This window comes from Caretta caretta, chromosome 1 (assembly GCF_965140235.1).
Source record: "Caretta caretta isolate rCarCar2 chromosome 1, rCarCar1.hap1, whole genome shotgun sequence".
NCBI classification, from domain to species: Eukaryota; Metazoa; Chordata; order Testudines; family Cheloniidae; genus Caretta; species Caretta caretta.
In genome coordinates, this window is record NC_134206.1 from 52812856 (window position 1) to 52834048 (window position 21193).

General features: G+C 46.4%; 1 protein-coding gene across 3 annotated transcripts in view; it reads right to left on the reverse strand.

Moving 5' to 3' along the window:
* Window positions 1-21193, reverse strand: part of SMAD9 (SMAD family member 9) — a 71939-nt gene that overhangs the window by 42866 nt on the left and 7880 nt on the right. For all 3 annotated transcript variants that reach the window (XM_048848142.2, XM_048848152.2, XM_048848132.2), the window contains exon 2: window positions 5647-6276. In XM_048848142.2, the coding sequence (XP_048704099.1) occupies window positions 5647-6058 (412 nt within the window). In that variant the 5' untranslated portion in view covers window positions 6059-6276. The remainder of the gene's footprint in view (window positions 1-5646; window positions 6277-21193) is intronic.

The following is a 21193-nucleotide window of genomic DNA, read 5'->3' on the forward strand; positions in this document are numbered from 1 at the left end:
GAGGACCTGCGAGGTGGATTCATGGCACCAGGAGAGCAGATTTGCAGCGGAAGCGGTGGAGGATGATGGTTAGCAGTCATATTGCACAATCTGCTGACAGCAGCACCCAGGACACAACAGCAGCAGTGACGGTGAGCTGAGCGGGCTCCATGCTTGCCGTGGTATGGCGTCTACATGGAAAAAAAGGCGCAAAACGATTGTCTGCCATTGCTTTCCCGGAGGAAGGGGCGACTGACAACATGTACCCAAAACCACCTGCGACAATGTTTTTCCCCATCAGACACTGGGAGCTTAATCCAGAATTCCAATGGGCAGCCACTACCCACAGTGCACCGCTCCGTAAGTCGATGCTAGTCACAGTAGTGAGGACGCACTCTGCCGACTTAACAAGCTTAGTGTGGACATACGCAGTCAACTGTATAAAACTGATTTCTAAAAATCGACTTCTACAGAAATCGACCTAATTTTGTAGTGTAGACATACCCTTGGATAGATATGGTTGCTAACTGCATAGCAAAGTCAGTGAATGCACCTTAAATGCCTGGAATAACGTTTTGTGCCCTCTAGTCCAAGGGTGAAAATTAACTTGTACTGCTATGTTGCTCCAAAGGTCATGCCCCAGCAATGGAAAGGGACAGAGCTGTGTGTTGTATTTAATCATAGCATATTGTCAATTAATTTTCCATTTAATAAATTTTTATGAACAAAACTTATGGTCACCTTTTTTGTTAGACTTCCTTTCACTTCCTAGTTTCACTTCGTTCTCTCTTTTCTGTGAAAAATGGGGGGGCAACTTTTCCTGTCTGTAGCATCTGTTGTTTTTAAGTTTTCCTTCTCTATCCCTTCATATTGTGTTCTCTTTTTCTTGCCCAACATTGTCTCCACTAGATCCCCCCAAGTTATTCTGTTTCTCCTGTCTTCCCCATTTGCCACCTCTCCAATCTCTTTCAATATCATATTGCTCTTTCATAACTTAACCCATCAACCTTTTCCTATCTCCTGCCTCCCCGAACACTCCCACCCGCCCTCTGGCACATAACACCTAATAGCCTGACGACTGAGTATTAAAAACCAGTACAAATGGTTGGGATGGAGTGGGGAGGGGATTCACTGTCCAGAGGCAATGCCCAAGAGAAAAGCCATCACCTCAACTACTGGGAAACTGGGAAGGCACTGGGATTCCTACCAGGGTGCTGTCCATGGGTCCTACTCTAGGACTCCATCTGTCTAATCTGCCTCTTGCCTGAATGTGTCCGATAAATTGGAACCCTCCAACCTGACACCAATCCCTTCTGGCTGCCGGAAAGAAGGAATATTTTTTCCTGTTCCTCTCTCCTGGTTGCGATGAGTTCAGGTTGGTGGTCCCCCACCTCCCACCAATCTCCTGACTGTGATGCGTCTTTGCTGCTCAACCTCTCCCTTAGCTGCTGGGGTTTAAAAGTCTTCTCTCTCCAGTGAACAGCTCCAGTGCTTGATGCTCCTGCTCTTCAGAATTTCCCCAAGCAGCAGCATGAAACTGACCAGACTTTTGTCAGTTTCCTTGTGGCCCACAGGGTTTATAGCAGCCACAAAGGGGATGGCCATGGTCAGTTTCACTCTACTGTAGTTTGTGGAAGCCCTGAGCAGCACTCACACTACAGTAGCCTGTCTATAGACTTAGGAAGCTAGCACTGCATCACTTGTGCTCTCTTTGTATTTGGAAAGTTTTCTTTGCCACCGTGAGGACTAGAAACAATTTTTTTCCTAAATGAACCCTGACAGTCTGCAGGTGCTGATGGCACTTGCCAGGGAAAGCTTCCTACTTGCCCAGGATAAGTGGGCAAGCGGAGTTTCCAAGCCTTGCAGCTTCGTAAGCTCAATAAACTGTTATATCCAGCTCTGACTGGCACACTTCTCCAGTGTACTGCTTCTGTCACATCACTCCATCTTTCCGCTGCCTGCGCCATACTGTGCCTAGAGGGGTGAAGCTACTGGGGTGGCAAGGAGAGTGGCGGGTTTTTTTCGTTTGTGGCTAGTAAATCTCCAGAGGTTCCTTATTCTCCCTGCTCCTTTGCCCGCAGATGCTGTTCTCTGAATCGTAAGAGGTTGCCATGCTGGAGACAGGATAACCACAGGTATGACACTGAAACCCTGTATGACCCCCTCACACCCAGTCTGCACGAGTGATTTACCTAGTTTACCTCTACTCACCGCTTTGCCCCACCTTTTGTCTAATATCTGTAGCTGGCCCTGTGGGGGTACATTATTCCTCCTGCTCATTACAGGAGTATGACAATGTGCCCCTAGCACAGCTGGCTACCAATGAGCTGATCCCCTGAGTCCTGCCATTGCTGCTCCTGGACTAGGTTCTTTATTGGCTATTGCCTTCCACCCTCATCTATTGCAGTAGCTCTTGCTGAAAACCTGGCCAGGCACCAGATGAAGACAGTTGTGTGGCACTCTGAGAGCTTACACGTGCACCTGCCTGTTGTGCCTGTGGCTGCAGTTGCTAATAAACACAACAAAATTTTCACACATTTTTATCCCTCATATAGTTGTTTAATGAAGGGTACATAGTTGCTAAACCGCCACTGATTGCCAACAGGGCCCATGCCCATGGGCCCTGCCACATTGGGGCATCCATGCACACCCCGGCACTCCTGCCAGGGAACAGGGGAAGCCCCTGTCCCCCAACCCCACTCCCCAGCAGCTGTGCCGGACAGGCAGGGCATAGCAAGCTCCCATGGCCTGCCAGGAGCTGCAGGCGGAGGAAGCCCCCGCGCCCCAGCCCCATTTCCCCGGCCGGAGCACCAGGAGGGGGGTGAGGGGGACTGCAGGTGGAAGGGGTGGGGAGGGGCCCCCACTTGCTCTAGACCAGGGCACCACAAACCCCTAATCCGCTTCTGGGTACAATAGCACATTTTCAGGGTCTGACCCTTGTGCACGGCCGCAGAGTTTTGCACTTTTGAGAAAGCAGTCCTAGATGAGATTCCCCCCTTCCCTGAACTTTCCCTGTGTTCTTGATCATGGGCAACCCTACAGTAACAACAATGACATGTAGCATGTGAAGGGGGAAAATGGTCAGTTTTAAGCTTCACAAGGATTCAAATAGTTTCCCAGGGTCCTTTTCACTCTTGGACCATGGCCACTTTTCCATGCTAACAGAACTATACAAATATTGTAGAGTAGATTTTTAGGCAGCCCACTGGCTGGGGAGTTACCACATCTTCCTTTCTGGACAATGAAACACATTTACAGCAAGTCAAAAGTTCACCTGTGCTTCTGCTGTCTGCAGCAGCACTGCATATAAGAAGCTCCACTGTCTGTCACCCAGTACACAGAGCGATCTCATTTAAAAACAACAGAGCAGGCAGTTTTCACATTATTTTAAAATTGCACTTTTGGTTGGCAGTAATCCATTTGTAACTCAGACTTCTGACCTGGAGAATGGGGAAATGACTCTAGCCTTCCAATCCACCTCCTCTGAATTGGAAGGATTATTCTCTTTCTCCAACCCTCAATCCTGCGAATAAAGGGGATGTTTCAAAACCGGGGAAGTGACAGTGGTGCTTTCTAACAGCACCTACTGTGCACTGGGCCAAAGTCACTGCCTGGATTCCACCAGCAGTTGTGGGCTTGGGGAAGTTTCACTGGAGGGAGGCTGGCAGTGGCAGATGCCACACGCAACCTACGTTCTGTTGTTCAGCATCTGTCACAAAGCTGACGAGGTGGCCTGAGGCGAGGGGGAGGGGTCAGTGCATCTCGAGTTCCAGGCTGGAGCTTAGAGTTGGTCTCCCTGGTGGATATCTTCTGCCCCTTCTTTCCCCTTCCGCCCTCTTCCATGGTGAGTCCCATCCGTCTTTGGGATAGGAGGAACTCACTGAATAAATCAAAACCACTGGTTTTGAATTTAAATTATGGATCTGACTACAGAATGGGTCACTCAGGAGAAGGGACAATAGAATGGGAACAATGGAATTTATGGAAAGAGTTGAAAAAAAAAAAGGACATTTGTGGATCGATACAGCATAGCAGTTTTGAGACTATCACTGGGTTTATTATTGAACAATTCAAGATTTAGTTTCTTTAGCTCCTAAGACACAAAGAAACTCACACAAGCCTACAGGAACCACAGTTAGATATGAAGAGTGTTGTATTTTTCTGTAGCTAACCAGAATTGTTATTTAAATGGATTGCAGCCTAGACAATTGGGAGCTGTCACATTTTGTTCAAAGGAGAGGAATGCCAGGCACCAGGACCAAATACTGACAGAGTCTGACCCTTAACCCTCTGGGCTTAAGGGCAAAGACAACAAACTTCAGAGCTCCTGCAGCAGCATCCAAAACTGTCGCAGAACAACAGCTGTTAGCAGACATTGACTAGATCATAAGATCTGTGCAGTTTGTGGTTAATATACTGATATAAATGGAATTACTCCTGATTTACACCAGTGTAAGAGGACAATAAAGCCAACATCCTTTCAAAGGCAAAGATACACAAAATGGATATTATCTTAGTGTCTTTTTGGAGATAATTTGAATAGCTTATTTTAGTAAATCATTAAATCAACCATTTCCACCCAAATTAGACAACTATCAATTCACCTGTAAGATTTTAAACAAAACAATGTTTTTAGCAGTTCAGATCCATTTCGGAGTGAGCTCAGTTTTAAAGTAAGGAACACCAGGAAGGGGTGCAGCCATTGTTGCATATATGTTAACAAATGCCTTTTTCTCTCTTAAATTATATGAAACAGTAATAAAAGAAAAATCCCACAGTTCATTTTATCTGATCTTAATGTCACTTCAAAGTTTATGACGGACAGAGGATCATCAATGGCAGTACCTGGTTTAGTAACTAACTACAAATCCTATTCACTAGTAAATTGCCACAAGACCAGTATTGGACTCAACAATTTTACAATCATTGTTCAGCAGTTTCTTTGCCACACAAACCCAATGGATTGATCCTGTGATAAGGGCAGGGATTTACAAACCTGGTTGAAGTCTACCCTGAAGATGACCCTCAACAGAAAAATTTAAAGTTGCATGAAGACTTGGAGGTGGGGGGGTGAAGGGGGGAAGGTATAAATGTCCACCCAGCTCTGAAAAACTCACAATGGCAGGACAGCAGGTATTTTAAGAGGAACTGATCTAAGGTCTAGGATCTCTGGTGTACCTTCATGACAATTAATCCATTGCTGTGGATCCACTCTAATCTTTAAAACGGCCATTTACTGTGGATTAGCAAGTCAGCTTTTGTCCTTTTAGAGTTGGGCAAAGATCCAATCAGGATGGAGAGACTAGTTTGTGCCTACATTTCATGCTAATGGGAACAACAGTGCCAGCACATTATCTAGTGAGGTTCTCAGGGCAGCTAGCACCCAATACATCAAAGGAGAAAGCTTTCAGCACCCTGGACAAGTTCCTGATGTCCTTCTCCTCCCACACGTCAATGGGATTTCCTTCTCTCTTACCACAGGAGAGGCGAGCCCCTAGTAAATCACAATTATTGGCAAAAGCTAGATCTGGGATCCCTTTCTGCAGAAAAGACAGCTGATCTTTCCAGCTGAACAGAGCCTTCTTTGTTGTTATGATGCAGTAAGTACAGACATTTCACCCAAAGAGCTGATATATATATTTATATCATTTTCAGCTGATATATTACCTGGGGTCTCCACGCGCCGGTAATGGTAGGGATTGATGCAAACTTCTTTCTGCTTCGAGCCAAATGGAAACTCGCAACATTCCAGTGGTTTCAATTCATGGTGAGACTGTAAATCGGGCCAACGCCACACTCGGCAATAGATGACGTGGGGCAGCCCCTTGCGATGAGACACCTGCAGCCTCCCGTCCAAGGAGCGTGGGATTGTGACGCACTTACTAGGCTGACCAGGACAGCTCAGAGCCCTCTCAAGTTCTTCCATAGCACCTTTCTTCTTCTTCAGTTTCTTCACCAGGGAATCTACAGCCTTCTCTGCCCACTTCTCCTCTTCATCTCCTTGTTTCCAGCCCAGCAGTCTCTTCACTGCTGGGCTGGTGAAGGAGAACAATGAGCTAATAGGGGTGCTGGAGTGCATAAGAAGCAAAGATGGTGTGTAAGTGTAAACAGAAGCACAAATCTCTCTGCTGCTTACAAAGCCTGGGTGAAGTCTTCACAATATTCAGATGGGCAGGTGCCTTCACAGAAAGTCTCTTCTCCACATAACAGTCTTCCTAATCTTAGACACAGTTTGAGAACATTCCAACTGGGTGGGACTCAGACCTCTCCCCAATACCAAGAAAATGTTGATCAAGCCTGAAACAAACACACAATCCATAGTTAGGTTTAATACATTTCCTGACTTATGTTTTTAATGAAATTAGATAAAAAGAGAAATAAGTTCAAAAGTGTGTTGTTTTTTTTTCACTCTGTTTGCTATTTTGGGCCCAATGCTATCCCTGGAAGCTGGACCCTTGGTTTTTATATTTCTTGGACGTTAGACTGAGCAAAGAGTCTAGTCACTTTAACTAGTGTTTACAGTCAGCTTCTAGTGAATTCACTTCCTGTTCTCCTGTGGTGGTCAGCTTCTTGAGGGCCTTCCTTAAAGCATGGGAGGTGGAGGACCTCAAGAAGCTGACCACCACAATGCCTGTGCCCAAGAGAGTCTGTACACCCGGCACCTCACAGGGCTCTGTACCTGAGTGCTTTCCTCTGTGGACAAGGAGGAAAGGACATTTGTCTTGCAGCCCCAAATCAGAGTGGTCTTTGTTGTTGCCCATATGACCCTATTTGCCCAGCAGATGTACATGACAAGCACTGGGAGAAAAGATTTATCATGAAAACATGAACAGCATGAGTGAATTGAAAACAGGGAGGAAGAAACACATTTGTGTACACAAAATACACACACACTTATTTCAATGCCATAGTGCCAGTCTCTGTGCTACGTTATAAATGAATTCAACAAGCCAGAATGATTTATCAAAAGAAAATCAAGTAGCTGATAAAGCAGTGAATTGTAGTTGGTCTCGGTCAGCAATTCCCAAACTTGTGTAACAACTGGATCAGTTTACCAAACAAATGGCCTGGTCCTTCCAGGAAGTGTTGAGTGCCCTCAACTCCAACTGACTGATGCTCTGCACCTCCTAGAAGCAGGCCCTAAGGCCTGTCTAAAATCAGCTAGGCAAGGCTACGAGCTTCTTAATGAGGATTTGATCCTTAATCTGTTTAGGATCCATTAACCAGGGGATGGGGCTACTTAGGGAAAACTGGGGTTTAAAAAGCCTGTGCCTAAGGGACCAGAGGAGCAAGCAAACAGGAGCAGTAAACAGGGGAGTTCTGAGAGGGAGCCAGAGAGCCAGATCCACCAAACATTCTCTAAACTTAGGCCAATAAACCACTCCCCACCCAAACCACCACAATCCACACACACACGCAACCAAAAAAAAGCTGCAGGAATAAAAAGAATGAAGGCAAAAGTCCAGCAGCAGAGTGGGAGCTATCCAGTTTATTGCACTGAATGTAGTAAGTATTATTACCTGCTTTGTGAGCAGATACCATGTGTGTGCATTCGGTACAACGTGCTCATGGCCCTCAGAAACCGTGTATGGGCTCTTGAGACCAAAGTGGTTGAACTAGAGAAGCTAAGGGAGACAGAGAGGCACAACACAGATGAGAGTTTCCGGGACACAACAGAGTAGTCCTACCCTCAGTCTGACAGCCTCTGTGCTGTTGAGAATGAAAATCTCGGGGAAGGAGAAAAGCAAAGTGGAGTGGAGGGAAACGATTCCATAGTTGGGACCTTCCTTCCAGATAATGTCGTGGTATCCTTTTGTGCTGAGGATACCTCTCCGGGGATGGAATACCAGTTATTGGGAAGAGACTGATATTAGTAATGGGGAATTTGATCTTTAGAAATATAGATAGCTGGGTTTGTGGTGACCAAGACAAACGCATGGTGACTTGCCTGCGGGGTACAAAGATTGTGGATCTCGAGACACCTAGATAGGCTTATATGCAGTGCTGGGAAGGAGCCAGTGGTCGTGGTACGTGTATGCACCAATGACATAGAGAAGGATAGGAGATAGGTCCTGGAGGCCAAATTGAGGCTGCTAGGTAAGATATTGAAGTCCAGAACCTCCAAGATAACATTCTTTGAAATGCTTCCAGTTCCATGTGTAGGGCCAGTTAGACAGGCAAAACTGCAGAAGAAGATGATGGTGCAGGAAGGGTTATAGGTTTATTAGGAACTGTGGAACATTTGGGAAAGGAGGAGCCTATACAGGAAGGATGGGCTCCACCTAAACCAAAATGGCACCAGATTGCTGGCATGTAAAATTAAAAAGGTCATAGAGGAATTTTTAAACTACAGGCTAGGGTAAAGCTGAGAGGTGCAGAGGAGCAAACAGTTTGGACAGAGACATACCATAGGGGAGGCTGTATTAACAAGGATTTGCTATATCCTAGTAAAGAGAAGAGGATAGAATTTGATAAGTAAAGCTAGGAAATGCAGAGAAAAAACAGTCATATGACAAAATGTCCCATTCAATTACATCACATGAAAGCAGACAACTAAAAAGTGACAAATTATATAAGTGCTTGTATACAAATGCTGAAGTCTAAATACTTCTAAACAGATGGGTAAACCTAGTATTAAGCGAGGATATTGATAGAATAGGCATCACAGAAACTTGGTGGAATGACGACAATCAATAGGACATGGTAAAACCAGGGGACAAAAATACATAGGAATTACAGAGTAGGTTATGCTGGTGGGGGAGTGGCACTGTATGTGAAAGCATAGAGTCAAATACACCAAAAAGCTTAAATGAATCAAACTGTACCATAGAATTTCTATGGATAGAAATTGAAGAGTACAGAAGTAGGAATATACTACCGATGACCTGACCAGGCTGGCGATGGGGAGTGTGAAATGTCTGGGGAGGCTAGAGAGGATATAAGAATAGAGAACTTAATAATAATGTGGGATTTCAACTATCTCCATATTGACTGGGAACATGTCACCTCAGGAAGGGATGCAGAGAGAACGTTTCTAGACACCTTAAATGGCTGCTTCTTGGAGCAGCTAGTCCTGGAACCCACAATGGGAGAGGCAATTCCTGATTTAGTCTTAAGTGGAGCACAGGATCTGACCCAAGAGGGTGAATATAGCTGAACCACTCGGTAATAGCAACTGTCATATAATTAAATTTAACATCCTCGGGGGGAAAGAAATACCAAAGGAAGCCAGCACAGTAATGTTTAACTTCAGAAAGGGGGACTACCCAAAAATAAGGAAGCTAGTTGAAACAGAAATTAAAAGGTACAGTCACAAGAGTGAAATGCCTGCAAGCTGCATGGATTTTTTTTTTTAAAAAAACACCATAATATACGTTCAAACTAAATATACCCCACAAATTAAAAAAAAAACAGTACGAAAGACCCAAAAGAAAATGCCACCATAGCTTAAAAAAAAAAAAAAAAAAAGAGTAAAAGTGGCAGTTAAAGGCAACAAACCTCCTTTAAAAACTGGAAGTCAAATATTACTGGAGGAAAACAGAAAGGAGCATAAACTCTGTCAAGTGTAAAAGTATAATTAGGCAGGCCAAATAAGAATTTGAAGAAGAATTAGAAAAAAAGACACAAAAACTAATAGTAAATTTTTTAAGTACACCAGAAGTAGGAAGCCTGCCAAACAATCAGTGGGGCCGCTGGACGATTGAGGTGCTAAAGGAGCACTCAAGAAAGACAAGGCCATTGCAGAGAAACTAAATGAAAACTTTGCATCAGTCTTCACTGCAGAGGATGAGAGGGAGATTCCTACACCTGAGCCATTTGTTTTAGGTGACAAATCTGAGGAACTGTCCCAGACTGAGATGTCAATAAAGGAGGTTTTGGAACAAATTGGTAAATTAAACACCAATAAGTCTCCAGGACCAGATGGTATTCACCCAAGAGTTCTGAAGGAACTCAAGTATAAAATTGCAGAACTACTTAGTGCGGTATGTAACCTATCACTTAAATCAGCTTCGTGTGATTCTGATGCTTTAAAAAAGGCTCTAGGGGCAATACTGGCAATTACAGCCCAGTAAGCCTGAAATCAGTACCAGGCAAATTGGTTGAAACGATAATGAAGCACAGAATTATCCAAAACATAGATGAATATAATTTATTGGAGAAGAGTCAAGACAGCTTTTGTAAAGAGAAATCATGCCTTACCAATCTATTAGAATTCTTTGAGGGGAGTCAACAAACATAGGAACTAGAGTGATCCAGTGGCGATAGTGTATTTGGACTTTCAGAAAGCTTTTGACAAAGTCCCTCACGAAAGGCTCTTAAACAAACAACGCAGTCATGAAATAAGAGGGAATGTCCACTCATGGATCAGTAACTGGTGAAAGATAGGAAACAAAGGGTAAGACAGGAATATATAGTCAGTTTTCAGAATGGAGAGAGGAACCAGCAGTATCCCCCAAGGATCTATACTGGGACCAGTGTTGTTCAACATATTCATAAATGATTTGGAAAAAGGGGTAAACAGTGAGGTGGCAAAGTTTGCAGATAATACAAAATTAGTCAAGACAGTTAAGTTCAAAGTAGTCTGCGAAGAGTTACAAAGGAATCTCACAAAAGTGGGCAACAAATTGGCAGATAAAATTCAGTTCTGATAAGTGCAAAGTAATGCATATTGGAAAACACAATCTCAACTATACATACAAAATGAAGCAGTCTAAATTAGCTGTTTCCACAATAACTCCAAGATCTCTTTCTTGAGTGATTAGTTCCTGAAAACATCCATTCAATGTGCAGCAGCAGTCAAAAAAAGCGAACAATGTTAGGAACCATTAGTTGTATGCAGTGTTGTAGCGGTGTCAGTCCTAGGATATTAGAGAGACAAGATGAGTGAGTTAATATCAGAAGAGTTCTGTGTAGCGCAAAAGCTTGTCTCTCTCACCAACAGAGGTTGGTCCAATAAAAGACATTAACTCAACTACCTTGTCTCTCTAGGAACCATTAGGAAAGGGATAGATGATAAGTCAGTAATCATAATGCCACTGTATAAATCAGTGGTACCTCCACACCTTGAATACTGCATGCAGTTCTGGTCACCCCACATAGGTGCTGGAACTAGGAGTGCTGGGGATGCAGCAGCTTGAAGTGGTTCCCATCATAAACAGGGTTTACAGTTTGGTTCAATGGCTCTCAGCAGCCCCACTATACAAATTGTTCCAGCACCCCGTCACCTTATCTCAAAAAAGCTAATATTAGAAATGGAAAAGGTACAGAGAAAGGCAACAAAAATTATTATGGGTACGGAAGAGTTTCCCTATGAGGAGAGATTAAAAAGTGTTTAACTGTTCCGCGTGGAAAAGAGACAACTAAAGGGGGGGAAATAATAGAGGTCTATAAAATCATGAATGATGTGGAGAAAAAAAAAAGTGTTATTTACCTCTTCACATAACACAAGAACTAGAGGTCACCCAATGAAATGAAGAGGCAGCAGGTTTAAAACAAACAAAAAGTATTTCTTCACACAATGCACAGTCAACTTGTTGCCAGGGAATGTTGTGAAGGCCAAAACTATAACTGGTTTCAGAAAAGAATTAGATAAGTTCATGGAGGATAGGTCTATCAGTGGGTATTAGTCAAGATGGTCAGGGATGCAATCCCATGCTCTGGATATCCCTAGGCCTTTGACTGCCAGATGCTGGGTCTTCTAGACAACAGGGGATGGATTACTTGATAATTGCCCTGTTCTGTTCATTCCCTTTGAAGCATCTGGCATTATCTACTGTCAGAAGACAGGATACTGGGCTAGACAGACCTTTGGTCTGACCCAGCAGTCAGATATCCAGACTCTACTCTATACACAGCTATTGAGTTTGGGCTGCTCCAAATTCCAGCCTCATGAGAGAAAGCAAAAACCTGAGCAAGGAGTAATGGTCTCAAGTTGCAGTGTGGGAGGTTAAGGTTGGATATTAGGAAAAACATTTTCACTAAGAGCGTGGTGAAGCACTGGAATGCGTTACCTAGGGAGGAATCTCCTTCCTTTGAGGTTTTTAAGGTCAGGCTTGACAAAGCCCTGGCTGGGATGATTTAGTTGGGGATTGGTCCTGCTTCAAGCAGGGGGTTGGACTAGATGACCTCCTGAGGTCCCTTCCAACCCTGATATTCTATGATTCTATGAATGGGAAGGAGCACTGATGATGACTAGTGGATCAGGCCCTACGGCAGGAATGGGGAACCTAGAGACCCAATGACTAAATCCTGCTGTATCAGTACGGTTGTAAGTACCTGCTATAGGCTGATGGGGAAAATGGGGCACATTTCTTATCTGAGGGGTGTCCCCAGGCATTAATGTATGTAAACAACTGTTCTTGATAAGGTAATGTAATTTTACAATTAGCAGACCTGAAGCATACGTGGAATACAAACTCACATACGTAAGAATATTGTTCTGAGATTTTTTTCCATTTTGAACAAGGTTTTAAATAAACACATTAATCTCTTCCAGTCAAATTAAATAATTCAACAGTGACCTCAGCATGAGTCTGAACACTATTGTTGTTAGTGGGAGAGAAGCCAAGGGTACATGTATAAAAGCAAAAGCAGTGCTCTGCAAACCATGTGATGAAGTCTAAGATAAGGCTATATTGTACGATTTCCTTTCGTGCTCCTTCCTTTCTCTCTTAAAACAAGAATAAAAAAAAATCTAAATGATCATGCAAAGCATAAATGGTATTAAATGCTGCTTTTAGATATACATACCCCATACTGCTATTGACTAATATTATCATCAGAGCATCCTACCTCAGTGCTATTAGATTACAGAATACTGCAGGCTGCTCGGCAGACTAAACCATTTGTTCCTGTGCCTGGATGTTCCATTAGGAAATACTTAGGCAGCCTCTCTGCTATAGTGCTGTAAAGACAGAAATATGGTAATTCACAACTTAATTTAATTTAGACAATCTTTTAGGACCACATTTGTTTCAGACCTAAGCATCTTGTATCGAGCAACTTATACTGGCAGTGGGTGCCTGCAGCACTGCCAGGTTAAAGTTCTAATATGCTTTAAGCAATGCTTGAGTCTGAAATGTTTCCAGCGTTGATAGTCTGACATGTTTTCCCATGCGGATGACCTAAGTCCATGGGCAAAGCGTGCCACAACTCTGATCAAACTCTACAGTTTTACAAAGTCACGAGCTTTGCCATTTGAGATCCAGTGTTGCCACCAGTTCTGGTCTTACTGTCTTTGAATTTCAAGCTTTGTGGTGATAGCACATGCAACACTTGTGTGAATACCTTGCATCATTCAGTCGATAGTTACTTCTCTGGCATACCTCACTTTCCATAGAGCCCAGGGTGGAAGGGTAAGACAGCATGAAGCCATATTACTTTTCCACAGACTCCTTCTGTGATAGGAAGACCCTTTAAGAAGGACCCAAAGGCTGTTGCAGGCCACAGAATACCCCGGCAGTGTGGCTCTATTGAAGCCATGCTGCTAGGGACCCTGACACTAAGAGGAGAGGACTGCAAAGGACACAGAACCATCACACACTTGCTGTTTTGTGACCTGATCCAACTCCCAATGAAGTCAGTGAAAAGGCATCTAGTAATGTAATGAAAGCTGCATCAGTTTGTCCAGTAGCAGCACACAGCCCTGGCATGGTAGAGCCCTGTAGTCAGGAATGAATCTTGGGAGTCTCAGACTCTGGGACAATTCAAGTAGAGCCCACCGAAGAAATGGTGCAGCCATTGGAACTTACTCCGGCACAGAGGACTAGCACAAAGCTTATGCATCACTTATGACCCATTTAAATCCAATTTTGAGGAGTTTAGTGGTGCATAGCCCTTGTGCTGATCTTCTACACAGCAGTGGATTTCACCCAGCAGGTATCATCTGCTCTTGTTGAGGTCAATGGGAAAAGTTCCACTGGCCTTATCGGAAACAGGATATGGCTACAAGCTACTGTGTAGAGAGCAAATCCAGTTTTGCCTAATGCTGTGTACATACGTATTTACAGTAAGAACTGCGCCCAACTGCACATCCATCCAGGACACAGCGTACAATGCTCTTGCTCTCACTGTACACCCAACCGACTGACTCACAAGCAGCATGGGTACCCGTCTAGAAAAAGACTGCTGTCATCAGCCTCGGTGTCACTGAAACCGCTAAATATGTGCCCAGAGAAGATATTCTCAGAGGGCTGTCTAGACATACACTGTGCAGTGCTTTGGGATCACATATTCCTAGACACTGGGAAACACTGAATCTATAAGACAGCAACTAAACCTCCACAAAAATCAACGGGAAAAGAAACCATCTGCAGAGAAAATGTCTCAAATATAAAGGACTGTGTGTTTAAAGCGATACTATCTGTACGTTTCCTACATACTACTGTTACAGCTAACACCTCAGATTACTGTAACTAAAAGAGATCATAGGGAAAGAGTGTTTTTCCCCCCAGGGTTTTTCTAAATGTGTGCATTTGACACCACTCTGTGTATATTCTGTTTCATTGCAGTTAGTTCCCCCTGTTCTTTGTGCAGGTCTTTCACACAGCAGCAAAGGACAAAAAAAAACAATTTTTAAAATATGAAAATGTGGTAAAGTCAAAATTAGTACAATGCTTTATCATAATTAGCTTTTATATAGTGTTTTTCATCAGTAGATCTCACAGAAAGCAGGAAATCAGTATCATTAACTCCATTGTACAGATGGAAAATTGAGGCAGAGAGGTGAACTGAGATCAGTGGGAGAACTGGGAACAGAATCCAGGTCCCAGAGTGTGAGTCCAGAGATGTATCCATTAGACTACACTAACTCCCATAACAAGGTACAGTTGAGAGGCATGGAAATAAAGCTGAGGGGGTGAGTAAGACAGAAAAACCATTTTGAAAGGGAAACTAGGAAAGCAGACAAGACAGGAGGAAAAAAGCTGAAGGGAAGGAAAAAATACAAGGTAAGATGGAAGAATCCTATTGCAGCTTCAGATTAAACATAAAGATGAAAGGAGGCCTGCAGCTGAAGGGAATTCAGTGACCCACACATTAAGTTTATTTTTAAGTGGCCTGTATTTTGAAGCCTGTGAATTTCAGTTTCAGACTATCTACACAGTTGAACACTAGGCCCCACCCTCCTTTATCATTTACAATTTCTAAGCCCTGTCTAACATGTCTGAACATGGATACCCTTTAATCTAGCTTTAGTTGTTTATACTAACTATGACTTGAGAGAAGGATTTTTGATAATAGTAATTCTAAACCTTGTCTTTTTGTCACATGTACATGCAAATACTAGCAAAGCAGCTGGGGTGAAATCCTCACCCTATTGAAAGCAGTGCGGGTTCTGCTACTGAATTCAATACAGTGAGGATTTCACCCCAGAAATTTTACCCTTAAAGAATTCTCTCACTCACTCACCTTTGAATGACACGTAGTGTGATGAGAGAGCTCTTCACTCCTTTCTCCCTGAGCACTGTAATCAGTCCTGGATCTCTACCCGTGACTCTCAAACTACTTTAGCTGTATGGTACTGCTAGTGACTCCCCATGCCTGATGGAAAGGAAGTCAGCCGCTTCTATAGCACCAGACCTCTTAGCTTGGAACCTGCAGGGCCTTCTCAGGGTACATCTATACTGCAATAAAAGACTCGCGGCGTGGCTATGGCTGGCCCAAGTCAACTGACTCGGGCTCACGGGGTTTGGGCCCTGCGGTTAAAAAATGCAATGGAGATGTTTGGGCTTGGGCTGGAGCGCAAGCTCTGAAAATGCATGAAGGGGGTGGGTCTCAGAACCTGGGCTCCAACCTGAGCCTGAACAATAGAGTCGTGGGGTTTTTACTGCAACATAAACATACCTTTTAGGGGCTGGTGTCTCGGACTGAGGAGGGGACAGGTTTTCCCAATCTAGCAAAGAATCCAGATAATAAGGCTAACTTAACTTTCTTACACAGCTCCTTTCACCATGGAAACTTAAAGGGGGTGAGAGTCTCAGGGCAGCTTCAGGCTGGAGCAGCAGTGAGCTCTTGAGCCAGTATGGAAGCACTCGGCATTCATGAAGACATCTCTGTGCCTCCAATGACATCTGTGTAGGAGTCACACCACCCATAGGAGCTTCCGGACTCAACCCTCTGGTATGTTCACTGGGGTCAAATCTCCTCTCTCTGCACGAAGACTCTGGAGGAATTCTGGGCCTTTCAGATTTCTTTACATGGCATTCTGCCGAACCCTGTCATTATTTAAAGTCTTTCCATCCACTTACTGCTGATTCACACAAACAGGGCCCAATCCTGCAGCCCTTCCAAAACCCACTGTAATCAATGGTAGCTCCAGATACAGAGCTTGCAGGATCAGGCCCAAAGTAAGTATCCGTTGTCTTCATCAGAGCAATATCCGTCTCAGATCTTACAGTTTACTGCTGTGATGGGAGGAGCAAAGCAAGAGAATCACGATGGACCCATAGTGAGGCAGAGTGGCCCCCCTTCACTACAGAGGGGGTTAACTCCCCATGGTGGGAGTAGTTAATATCACCCTGCCCCCCCTTGCAGGAACTGCACAGGCAGGACAGGAAGTATAAGAGTAGGGCTCTGCAGCTCAGTTGGGGCCAGACCAGGGAAGGAGGCAGACGATCCCTCCCAGAGAGCCAAGCCCTCAGCAGAATCTAGGACCAGCCGTCAGGAAGAAAGTCCGCCCACTGCCCCAGGAGACAAAAGACCCTGAGAAGACACCAGAGTAAGGGTCGCCTGACTGTAAATCCGAGCACCAGAGCCCAGTGGTGACGGAGCAGTGACGGAGCAGAGCCAGCCAGAACCAGTAGGAAGTAGCCCTGAGAAACAAGAGGTTGGCCCAGTTGCGCTGCCGCGATGTGAGGCAGCAACCACACGTTTCCCTGTGGAGGGATTAGCCTGACCAGATAGCAAGTGTGAAAAATCAGGACAAGGGTGAGGGGGTAATAGGAGCCTATATAAGAAAAAGCCCCAAATATCGGGACTGTCCCTATAAAATCCCGCCTATGGTGACAGTCACCCTAGGTGGGATTGCCCACTCCTGCCCAGGCCCTGGGCTGGGACCTGGTAGAGCAGGTCCCCTTAGCCTCTGACCCCAGTCCTGTATGCGGGGCTGGACGCACACTAACCTTTAGGCAAGAAAGCTGAAGTAGACCGTTGCTGTTTGCCCCCATTAGGAGGCTAAGGGCCATAAACTGTTTAAGTGCATAGCCCACGCCTAGAAGGCCCGGCCCATAGACTTCTGTTCACTCTGGCCAGGAGAACAGGACTACTGGCTCATCGGGGTGTGCTGAACCCTCCTTCTGGAGACCTGAACTGCTATTCAGCCAACTTGCATGGTCGCAGGTCAGACCCGGTAGGCATGCTCACTTCCTGATGCCATCAGAAGGAGTGTCCCTGACCCCAAGAGGGAAGAACACTACAAGGTGGTGGAGAACTCAGGCATCATCCCACCCCTGAGTCAAGGGGATGAGCCAAGGGCTAACCAGAGACCACCCCACAGAAGGGGGACAGAAAGAGATCCCACCGTGGTGGATATAGAGAAGCTGATAAAGTGACTTGCGGAAAGCCAGCAGCAGCTCCTTCAACAGCTGGGCAGTCAGAAGCAACAAGAGAGTTGGGGGCCCAGCACCAGGACCAGCAGCAAATGCCTGCAGCAGCTCGCTACCCTACTATCAACACCAGTTGCCCCTAACCCTGGTGGAAAAGCAACTCAGACTGGCCCTGCCATGCCTGGATGCTTGGCTAAGATGGGCCCCAACAACAATCCGGAGGCCTTTCTTGTCATGTTTGAGTGGCCCACCTCAGGAGCCAACTGGCCCCCTGAGCAGTGGGCCACCCTTTTGGCTCCATACCTAATGGGTCCAGCCCAAGCTGCGTACCACGGACTCCTGGTGGTTGACGCCCAAGACTATGGGTGCCTGAAAAGTGATGCCCTCGACATCACGTCAAGACATATCAGTGACGACTGTGCGGAAAGCCATACCCACCCAGGGCCAGGCTGAGGATGGTTGCACAACGTCTCAAGGATGCATGCTGGCAGTGGTTACAATCTGAGGGCTTGTCTACACTTACCGGATGATCGATGCTATTGCTCGATGATCGATGCATAAGCTATTGCATCGCTTAATTCGACTTTTCCCTTTGGTGTAAACAAGGCGTGACTGGCATACTAGGGCCAAGGTCACCGAACAGGCGGTGCTGGAACAATTTATGCACATCCTCCCGGCACAAGGAAGCATACGGATCCTTCACCACCGGCCAGGGACCCTGAATGTGGCAGTCACGCTCATGGAGAATTTTTTGGCCATGAGATCCCCGTCAACCCCAGAGTTCATGCTTCCACCCTGATGACTTCGCTACCAAGAGAAGAGAGGACCCGAAGCCAGTGAACAGCCCCAGGCCCGGCCCAAAATGCCACGACAGACAGGACTTCACCAACCCCCAATGATCACCCAACATCTAGGGCAGGGGTCTCAAACTCAAATGACCACGAGGGCCACATGAGGACTAGTACATTGGCCCGAGGGCCGCATCACTGACACCCCGCCCGCCCCCAGCCTCGCCCCCACTCCGCCCCTGCCATGAGGCCCTACCCCTGCCCCGCCTCTTCCCACCCCTTCCCTGCCCCCATTCCAACCCCTTCCCCGAAATCCCCACCCCAACTCTGCCCCCTCCCTGCCCCCAGTGCAGGAGGGTTGCGGGGTGTGGTGGGGGCTCAGAGCAGGGAGTTGAGGTGCAGAAGGTGTGCAGCATGTGGCAGGGGGCTCAGGGCAGGGGGTTGGGGTGCAGGAAGGATGCGGGGTGTGGCAGGGGGCTCAGGCAGGGGGTTCAGTGGGCGGGTGCGCAGGGCAGCTCCCTGCCTGCCTGCCCTGCCCCCGCACCACTCCGGGAAGTGGCCGGAACCTGGGGGAGGGGGGGCAGAGGACTCTGAGTGTTGCCCTGGCCGCACCTCCTGGTACCTCCCCCGAAGCTCCCATTGGCTGCGGTTCCCCATTCCTGAGCGCCGGGCCAGAGCTGCTCTAGATAAACGCTGGGCGGGGGGTGGAGGGGTGGGAGGGAAAGGGAGCTGGTGGGCCGCAGAAAATAACCCTGCAGGTCGCATGCAGCCCGCGTGTTTGAGACCCCTGATCTAGGGGAACCACCATGGTCCCGGACATCGTGGGGAAATCCCAAAACCTGGGCGAGTAGACCTGCTCAACAAAACCCAAGGACAGGCCCAGGTGCCCTGAAATCAGCCCATGTTTCACTTGTGGCCATTTCAGCCACCTCTGCCGGGAACGTCCAATGATGGGCTGTAACCTCTAACAGGGCTGTAACTTCCCCCAAGTCCATAAACAACCCTCCGACAAGTGGACGATCCTGATGGAGGTTAGCAGGGTGCAGGTCTCCGCACTCAGACTTGAGGTCTGGGCAGACCCTCATCTGCCAAGACCTCATTAGGACCCCCAGGCCCACGAGAAGGGATCATCTGCCTCCAGTGCATTCATGGGGATGTGAAGCCCTAGCCCACTGCTCGAGTCACCAGGATGGTAAACAGTGAAACTAGGACCATGACAGGCTGTGGCCTTGAAGCTGGCATATCCAGTCATCCTCGGCTGCGACTGGGGGTGATTCATGGAGGTCCCATGTACTGCAAATCCCAAATCCAATCATCCACAGTTGGCGTTTGAGGGAGACCTCCTTGAAGGGATGAGGGAGATGCCCAGTGACCCAACCCGAGTGTCCGGGAATGTCAAGATAGCGAGCTCGACACTGCTGACAAGGGGAAAAACCCTGTGCAACCCTGTGATGAAGAGTTGCCGAATTTGGGACAGGTTTCAGCCAAGATCAACAGGAAAACCCTCATGCTTAGTTGAGCGTATGAGCAGTTAGCACAGATTCATAGATATTAAGGTCAGAAGGGACCATTATGATCATCTAGTCTGACCTCCTGCACAATGCAGCCCACAGAATCTCACCCACCCACTCCCGCGATAAACCTCTCACCGATGTCTGAGCTACTGAAGTCCTCAAATCATGGTTTAAAGACTTCAAGGAGCAGTGAATCCCCCAGCAAGTGACCTGTGCCCCATGCTGCAGAGGCAGGCGAAAAACCTCCAGGGCCTCTTCCAATCTGACCTGGAGGAAAATTCCTTCCCGACCCCAAATATGGCGATCAGCTGAACCCTGAGCAGATGGGCAAGATTCACCAGCCAGACACCCAGGAAAGAATTCTCTGTAGTAACTCAGATTCCACCCATCTAACATCCCATCACAGGCTATTGGGCCTATTTACCATGAATATTTAAAGATTAATTAATTGCTAAAATCCTATTATCCCATCATACCATCTCCTCAATAAACTTATCGAGTCTAATCTTAAAGCCAAATAGGAAAATCACGGAACCCTGCCGGGCAGCACTCCAATTCGAGTTAACAGGCGATGCCTATACCACATTGACCGCAACCCCCAGATGCAAGAAACCGGAATCAGCTGGTAGTGCCCCAGTGCCACCAACAAGCCATTCTGCAACTTGACCATGACGTCCACACCATGCAATGCTTAGCCACGAGTAGGGCACTACCAAATTCATGGCTGTGAAAAACGCATCACAGACCGTGAAATCTGGTCTTTTGTGTACTTTTACCTGTACTATCGGGTGAAAGTATACAAAAGTACACAGTGTTTCTCAAACTGGGGATCCTAACCCAAAAGGGACTGCAAAGCTATTGTAGGGGGGTTGCAGTATTGTCACCCTTAACTCTGCACTGCCTCAGAGCTGGGCATCCTGACAGCTGCTCTCCGGCCACCCAGCTCTGAAGGCAGTGCAGAAGCAAGGGTGACAATACTGCGACACTCTCTTGGGCCGGGACCTGTAGTTTGAGAAATGCTCACTTAAGGGCTATATTTTGCTGTTTTTAAATATATATTCATCCTTTGTTACAACACAATGAAAATTAAGATTTAAATATTTGAAACCACTACATTCAAGATTTTTAGAATTCTAGGACCGTGAAATTTACAAGAACAGACCACGAATTTGGTAGGGCTGTAGGTATGCTGCCAAAGTTTCCCCCAAAAGTCCTCCAACATTGGGACCAATTCATCCCACCCCTACTCTGGCCATCTGGAAGGTCCCACAATCATCAATGCAGGTCCCCCCCTTTGAACTGTTGTATGCCTGGCAGCCACAAATGTGGGAGAGCTGGGAACAGGAACTGTCCCCATCACAGGGCCTCC